Source organism: Dipteris shenzhenensis, chromosome 19 (assembly GCF_047967505.1).
Source record: "Dipteris shenzhenensis isolate YYH24624 ecotype China chromosome 19, Dip_SZ_1.0, whole genome shotgun sequence".
In the NCBI taxonomy this organism is placed as follows: domain Eukaryota; kingdom Viridiplantae; phylum Streptophyta; class Polypodiopsida; order Gleicheniales; family Dipteridaceae; genus Dipteris; species Dipteris shenzhenensis.
The window spans coordinates 12,099,614-12,108,187 of NC_141614.1; the positions used below are offsets into that span (position 1 = coordinate 12,099,614).

General features: G+C 42.1%; 1 protein-coding gene across 1 annotated transcript; it reads left to right on the top strand.

Annotated features, from left to right (window-relative positions):
• Positions 1–334: 334 nt before the first annotated feature.
• On the top strand, positions 335–2,127 carry LOC147890088 (cytochrome P450 71A1-like). The gene is made up of 2 exons (XM_087390183.1): positions 335–1,388; positions 1,474–2,127. Exons 1-2 carry the CDS (start codon positions 420–422, stop codon positions 2,098–2,100), a joined length of 1,596 nt encoding a protein of 531 aa, XP_087246309.1. The 5' UTR covers positions 335–419; the 3' UTR covers positions 2,101–2,127.
• The last annotated feature ends 6,447 nt before the right edge of the window (positions 2,128–8,574 follow it).

Here is an 8,574-nt window from a genome sequence, read left to right on the forward strand (position 1 = left end):
TAAGCTAGATGATAAAGAAATTCTATTGTTGCAAACTTGGTACCTTTCTCATGTTTGTTACTTGTGGTATATTCTTTGAAGAAAGGGTTTGGAATCTCATGAAATCGTTTCAAAATTCTTTACAATGACGCTTAGGGAGCATCTAAATCGTCACACGGGCAGATTTTTCCATTTGATTGTGACTTGAATGCCGGCCTCTAAGTAATATAATAAATGTCTTGGCCTTATCTTCAACCCTTAAAAAGGCGTTCAATTATCAATATAAAAAATGTCTTGCAGGCAACCTTTAAAGATGCGTCCAATGAGAATCCAAGTGCCTGCAGAAATAAAAACACTTAAGAACTGCAAGGTCCGCAGATTTGATCTCATCGCAGTTTCATCAAGAGCTTCTGATCATCACAAGAATTTTGGAAAGCACGATGGCAAGCCGTGCCCAGCTTCTTCTTGATTTTGCTCTGGATCAGTGTCGTAGCCCTGCATCCTGCTTGTTGCTTCTCCTTCCCAGCACCTTCCTGGTGTGCATCTTTGCTTTCATCCTTTGGGTGAGTAATTCACGTAGATCTGCCTCAGCTAATTTGCCTCCCGGACCTCCTTCCTTGCCCATCGTTGGCCACCTCCATTTGCTTGGAAACCTTCCGCACCAGTCCCTTCAGAATCTCTCCAAAACTTATGGTCCTTTGATGAGCCTGCGCTTGGGTTCCGTCCCCGCTATCGTTGCTTCTACCGCTGACATGGCTAGAGAAATCCTTCAGACTCATGACCTTAACTTCGCTTCTCGTCCCCGACTCGCAGCGGCAGTATATTGTTGCTTCGACTGCACGGATATCGGTTTTGCTCCTTACGGCCCTTATTGGAGACTCGTTCGTCAACTTTGTGTCACGGATCTCTTTACCAATAGAAGGCTCGATGATTTCAGGCCTATGCGAGAGGAAGAACTGGCTCTTTTAGTGCGATCTATTTATGCAGACAGTAAGTTGGGAAATGAAGTACAGGTACTTTCCAGGGTTGCCCTCACGGCCAATAACATAATCTCCAGGATGTCTTTCGGGAAGAAATTCGTCGACTTGTCTAAAGGTAGTCAAGATCAGTCAATAAACATTGTAGATCTCATCATCGAAATTAATCACCTCCTTGGCGTATTTAACGTGGGAGACTTTATACCCTCTTTACAATGGATGGATTTGCAAGGCTACGTAAAACGCATGAAGTCCGCAGGGAAACGTTTGAAATACATCCTGCAAGAGCTTATTGACGCGAGGCGCGGAGAGAGAAAAGGGGACTTGAGCAACCCAAAGGACTTGTTGGACGTGTTGTTGTCGGTAGCCGCCGAAAACAAGCAGCAATTAGACGCGCCGTTTACGGATGACAACATCAAGGCAGTCTTGACGGTAATAAGATAGTTGGTGTTAAGATTCTGAGAAGTACGTGCTCATGAAAGTTATCTAAGTGAATGCTCTGGCTGTTTCGTTTTAGGACATGTTTCTTGCCGGAACCGAGTCGACCGCGATAACAGTGGAGTGGGCGCTTACGGAATTGTTGAGAAATCCCAGGATCGTGAACAAGCTGCAGGACGAATTGCAATGTGTGGTCGGGAGAGAGCGACTCGTTGTAGAGAGCGACATAGCGCAACTTCCTTACTTACGAGCAGTGGTGAAAGAGACCTTGAGGCTACACCCGATTGGGCCATTGTTGATACCACACGAATCGATCGAGGCATGCGAGATAGCAGGGTACCATATTCCGGCCAAAACACGAGCATTAGTGAATGTATGGGCGATTCAGAGGGATCCAAATGAGTGGGAGGAACCGACGGAGTTCAAGCCCGAGAGATTTCTGGAGACCGATGTGGATTTGAGGGGCAAACATTTCCAGCTATTGCCATTTGGGGCAGGGAGGAGGGGTTGTCCTGGGTGGGCATTGGGGCTATGGAATGTGCACATGATTCTGGGCACGTTGCTGCTTTGTTTTGAATGGGAGCTTATGGTGAACGGGTGCAACATGGAGAAGGCTGGCCTCACTCTGGCGAAGGCAAACCCCCTCTTGGCCAAGGCCACTCCAAAATTACCTGCCCATCTCTATGAGTCTCCATCCCTAGCTTGAGCTTCCTCTTCGAGGGGTTTCACTATATAGAAACCTAGACTATCGCCTTCAGCTTCTCCAATCACTTGGAACTCACTTTATGGAATTATATTTCTCTAGATTTACATGCCAAAAGTGAATTTAATAAAAGCTTTGTTGAACTCACGTAATATTCATATTCTTGACTCAAGCCCCCAAAAGGCCTTGACCATACATTCAAGCCCTAATAACCTTCACTTGTCTTGTCATGGCCTTATAGTATCTCCATTTATGCAAAATTATAATAGATGTCCAAAGAGCTCTCTCCGTTGGAAGTTCTTTGGATAACCATCACACATATATTTTCTATTTTCTTGAGCGGAATTATAAGAACCAAGTGCTTCCCTTAGGCTGTACTTTAAATGATTAGGATAAGGATGGCTTTTTTTTTGGTTCATTGTGCAAGAATCTAGTACACATGTGGACAAAGGGGCTAAGTATCTATATGAATCTAACAAGGATTGCTTGTTCATTTTCATTGTTCCTGAATCTACTACATGTGGTTAAAAGAGCTAAGGACTTTTATGGAGGTCCCTTACAGTTGCCCAATTCGCCCATGAAATTCCTTGTGTCATGTTTTGGGCTTGAATCCCCATAAATATGTAATATTGAGCTTTTCTTATTTTTTATAACTTTATGAATATTGATCTTTTTCGCTAAAGTGTTTAATTGAACCTTGGACCTTGTCACTACTATCTTGCACTATAAGCTCACTCGTGTATTTAACAAAATTGGATCATGATATGGATCTTTTACCTTCAAGGTAAAAATACTTTTTTTTTAAAAGAGGGGGAGAGGGGGAAGGGGAAGAATGGAGGAAAGATGCTAGGCAAGATTCAAACTCAAGTCTTGCCTTTGGGAACCTAGAACCACACCATTAACCCATTAAAAATGTTGTTTACTTTCTTCTTTGCATGTAAAAGAACCAAACGTATTAATTTACCAATAGGCAGACAATACCTATTATCTAAGGTTTGTATTGTGTACCCCACAAGGCACAGGCCATTTTTCGACAAAAATACCGACCTTTTTTACACTAAAAAGTTTTTTTTAATGGGTGCAAAGGTCGGTATTTACGTCTCTATTACCATCTAAAGAGAACGGTCGCTATATAAGTATCGCTATATAACGACACTGGTAAACGTTGCTATATAGCGACGATTAACAGAAGCTTAAAAAAACATTAGTAGGGCTAAACAGGGCCACAGCAAGACCTGTGTTGTCCCACTAATGTTTTTTTTTTAGTAATTACAAAAGAATGTTGTTTGTTACGAAATTTTCCTTGTGAAAGGGGTGATACAAAATCGCTCAAACGAGCCGAGCGACAGAAGCATATACATGCTGAAGATATACAACATTGTTTGTTACAAAATTACCCTTTCGAAAAGGGTGATACAAAATCGCTCAAACGAGCCGACATACAGAAGCATATACATGCCGAAGTATATACAAACTACTACTACTCATCCGAATTGTTGTCCTCATCCTCGTCCTCGTCCTCGTCCTCGTCGTGGTTGCGCTAGCCTGATCCCTAGCCCTTGTGAGCTATGCTTGATCCCTGGCCCTCGTCAAAGTCATGTAAGCCTAATCCCTCGTCATCACCACTCACCTCTGCTAATGGGATGTTCGAGCTTGCACTCTAAGAGTGAAACCATATTAATTGGAAATTAGATTGGAACTTAAAGACTAAAACAATTTAAAAAGTGAGATTACAAGTAGGAGTAGACTTATACCATGCGAGCAGCCACCTTAGCTCAATCAACCATCACTCCCATGGCCTCCCTCTCAATAAACCACAGCTTTGTTCCTATGTGGAATGTGCATCTCGCCTCTATGTCTATGGGAAGGCGACCCATCACAACTTGTTATGGGCCCAATTTACGAGAGTTGGATAAAGTGCATGCAATATGTAATAAAACAAATAGAACAATTTATTAGATGAGAAGAAGTAAACTTACCACCGTTGCCTCGACCACCAACTATCCGCCTACACCAAAGTGCGAAGTACCTATGGAGTCGAGTCATCTCCTCACAGCCCTCCTCTGACCCTCGAACATTTTGAGATGGTCCCTATACTACTTCTTGAAAAACTTCCAGTCAGCTTTGTCTGCCCAGCTAGGTTTAGCTTTCCCCTTTGTGATGGAAGTCCGCAAGGTTGACCTACGATGCATCAAGACCCCACCTATGTGCTCTTTCATGTAAGAGTTACTGAACTCCCAATTTGGGGGGTTAGGGTATTGTCTTTTTAATTCATCGATGACTGCATTCTTCTTTTCATTATCCTGGTACCACCAGTCAGTATAGCTATGCTACTCTTGAAGTGGTGGCTCATCAAATGCCTCATGGTGGTCATCAGTGCTAAGCCCTTTTATTTTCTATTATCTCTCTAGCCACCTTGATTTCATAGGATAGGTCCTTGAGTGAGTAAGGAGGACTCATGGGAGTGCCAGAGCCAAAGCGAGGGGTGTTACAATGAGCGCTTATGAAGCAAGGAGTATAGAGGGAGTGAGAGAGGGAAATGGACCTGATTGTTATTGGGTCTCATGACCAAGTGGAGACCTATAGGGATGTGAGTGTGCTAACTCGTCTACATCTCTCGAGTCAGCACAGCATAAGCGACCTTTCCTTCTCTTCCTTCCCTTACGATGGGTATGCCCAGGTTATGACCCCTCAGTTGAAGGGGCTAGAGGGGATGGCTGTCGAGTAGGTCCAACCGTTGGTGTAAGAGAGGGAAGAGCTGAGGTCCTCTGGGATAGTAGAGAGAAGAATCTCGCTGCCTCCACATTGGCCATCTGTGCAACAAACTCGTCGAGACTCTCGACAAAGCCATGGGCTGCTAGCAAAGGAGTTCCTTGAGGGGTAGTCCGCAATGCTAGGTCCGAGAAGAGTCGAGCCAGGGGTAGGCCCTTGAAGTGTCACCTGAATGGAATCAAAGTCAGGAGAGTTAAGATCATGATGTCTTCTCCTACAAGGGTTTCCGTACTCATCGGATGTGTGATGTTATCCCATGTCTAATTTGGGGGGATTGGACAAATGTAGACACAAACACGAAGACAAAAAATAAAAAACAAGAGTAGGTAAGAAGCAGAAAGACAATTAATTACTTAAGACAATTATGAAATTCAAACTCAAGAAATTATGAGAAGGCAATTAATCACTTGTGAAAATTATGAAATGACATCAATAGATATAAAGGATAAATATGAAAGGACAATTATTTACTTAAGACAATTATAAAAGGCCAGTTTTGAAATGACAAATATTTATGAAAGATAAGTGGAATCCAAGAAGATTTTCATATATAAAAAATATCGCCAAAAGTATGTCTCCAAAAGTATGTATATAAAAAATATGTCTCCAAAAGAGAAATTCTCCAAAATTGCCAAAATGGTGGAGGAGGTTTACTACTCTGCATTACTCTCCGAGGTACTTTCATCCTCTGTGCCGCTAGGCATGTCACTGGGGACCTCATCCTCCACTTCTTCTAATATGCAGTCATGCTCTTCAGTGATTATGTACTCGCAATCCACAAAGGCCTCCACACAATCCATTATGTCCTTTACACAATCATATTTGAGGCTCCACCAATCGTGGCGATCTCTCCATAACCTATGGAGATCCCATAGGTTGCATCGTACGTTCCTCAATTGCCCCTACTCCACTACCCTTCGGCTTGGACCCCACCCAAGCGCATGCCCCCCCATGTTGTACTTCACCCAGTCGCTCTCTTGCGCAATCTTCTCTTTTACATGAGCTAGCAGAGAAGCTATGTCTATAATCCCTGCGACGTTGGGGAACCGGGTTAGGGTTTAGGGAGGACACCCATGGGTGAGGGCGTGGTTGTTCCATTTAGAATATGTTTGAAAAAAAAAAAAGAACCAAACACAGCTAAGGAGCATGTGAAAAAAGAACCAAATACGACTAAGGAGAAGGAAATAAGCATAAGCATAGGCAAATGCATATGAGGGAAAGCATTTGAGGAAAAGTCAAGAGAAAGCATATATGCTCATGCATAAGCATAAGCATATGCAAATGCATATGCTTATGAAAAGAAGAGAAAAAGAGAGGAAAAAAGAGAAAGAGAGAGGGGAAAAGAGAAGGAAAAAAGAGATATGAAAATAAGAAAAGAGAGGAAAAAAGAGAGATGAAAGGAAGAAAAGAGAGGAAAAAAGAGAAAAAGAGAGAAGAGAAGGAAGAGGGGGAAAAGAAGAGAAGGAACTGGGGAAAAGAGATTGAAAGAGGGGAAAAAGAAGAGGGAAAAAGAAGAGCTCTAGGGGAAAAGAAGAGAAGGAAGGGGGGAAATGAGTCTAGGGGAAAAGAAGAGAAGGAAGGGGGGAAATGAGTTTGAAAGAGGGGAAAAAGAAGAGGAGAAAAGAAGACCAGGAAGAGGGGTAAAGAAGAGAAGGAAGAGGGAAAAAGAGATTGAAAGAGGGGAAAAAGAAGAGGGAAAAGGAGCATAAGCATAAGAGAAGGAAAAGCATATGCATAAGAGAAAAAGAGAGAAATCATATGCATATGCTTATGCATGAGCATATGAGCATATGCTCATGCATAAGCACAAGCATAGGCATAGGCAAATGCATATGCTCATGCATAAGCATAAGCATAGGGAAATGCATATGCTCATGCATAAGCATAAGCATAGGCAAATAAATGCATATGCTTATGAAAAGAGGAGAAAAAGAGAAAGAGAGAGGGGAAAAGAGAAGGAAAAAGGAGAAATGAAAATAAGAAAAGAGAGGAAAAAAGAGAGATGAAAAGAAGGAAAGAGAGGAAAAAAGAGAAAAAGAGAGAAGAGAAAAGAAGAGAAAAAGAGAGGAAATAAGAGAGGGAAAAGAAGAGAAGGGTGAGGGGAAAAGCAGAGAAGGAAGAGAGGAAAAGAAGAGACGCGGAGAAGAAAGAGAGGAAAGGAGATTGAAAGAGAGGAAAAAGAAGAGGGAAAAAGAAGAGAAGGAAGAGGGGAAAAGAAGAGAAGGAAGAGGGAAAAAGAGATTGAAAGAGGGGGAAAAGAAGAGGGAAAAAGAAGAGAAAGAAGAGGGGAAAAGAAGAGAAGGAAGAGGGGAAAAGAGATTGAAAGGGGAAAAAGAAGAGAAGGGAGGGGAAAAGTAGAGAAGGAAGAGGGGCAACGAGATTGAAAGAGGGAAAAAAGAAGAGGGGAAAAGTGCATAAGCATAAGAGAAGGAAAAGCATATGCATAAGAGAAAAAGAGATAAAGCATATGCATATGCTTATGCATGAGCATATGAGCATATGCTCATGCATAAGCATAAGCATAAGCATAGGCAAATGCATATGCTCATGCATAAGCATAAGCATAGGCAAATGCATATGCTTATGAAAAGAAGAGAAAAAGAGAGGAAAAAAGAGGGGAAAAGAAGAGAAGGAAGAGGGGAAAAGAGATTGAAAGAGGGGAAAAGAAGAGGGGAAAAGAGCATAAGCATAAGAGAAGGAAAAGCGTATGCATAAGAGAAAAAGAGAGAAAGCATATGCTTATGAAAAGAAGAGAAAAAGAGAGGAAAAAAAAGAGGGGAAAAGCAAAGAAGGAGGAGGGGAAAAGAGATTGAAAGAGGGGAAAAAGAAGAGGGGAAAAGAGCATAAGCATAAGAGAATGAAAAACATATGCATAAGAGAAAAAGAGAGAAAGCATATGCTTATGCTTATGCATGAGCATATGAGGGAAAGAGGGGGGAAAGAGGGAGGAAAAGAGGAGAAGAGGGGAAGAAGAGGGAATAAGAGAAGAGAGGGGAAGAGAGAGTTCCTACGCCCATTACTGCAGAATTAGCGCTTAAGGCACTAGCTACAGGCCAATGTAAATAACGGAAATAACAAAAGAAAAAAAGAGGAAGCACTTTCTTACCTGAAAAAGTCCCGCTCGGTGTTTCGTGGACTGGCTCTACAAAAGAGAGGAAGCATAACATTTTTCAAAAAACTAGTTAGAGGAAGGAGGAGTTTAGAGAAGCAACTTTTCAAAGGGATTAGATTGAGGGGACAAGCATAAGACTACAAACCAGGAGAAAGCATAAACCTACAAACAAGGAGAAAGAGGAGAAAGAGAAATACCAAAAAGAGAAGAGGTGAGTCTTCTTTCTTTCACCATATCTCCTTTTTTGTCCTTAACCTCTAAAAATCAAGCATGAAAATTAGCACACATAGGCTTAGCAATACAAGGAGAAACATGCTTCAACACTCACAAAATGAAATCTCATAAAAAATGAACCTACATTGCTTAAAGAGACACACCTTCTTGAAAAACTTCCTTTCACACAAGCATAGAGGGAGAAGGGTGGAGAGGGAGCATAAGTGTTGGGAGAGGGGCTGGGTAGGGGTGAGGAGTGTGGTAAATAGAGAGGAGGAAAGCAAGGTCATCGAATATAAGGTGGGAGGATCAATTTTTGCTTTTTCTCGCAATAGAGATGTGAAAGATGGCGTTGCACGGGGTTTCGGGTTTTATCCCCA

Excerpts from the sequence above, each read along its gene's own strand:
- LOC147890088 (XM_087390183.1), top strand. The coding sequence starts at position 420 with ATGGCAAGCCGTGCCCAGCTTCTTCTTGATTTTGCTCTGGATCAGTGT. Across the intron at positions 1,389-1,473 it reads ACATCAAGGCAGTCTTGACG|GACATGTTTCTTGCCGGAAC; the intron begins GTAATAAGATAG and ends GTTTCGTTTTAG.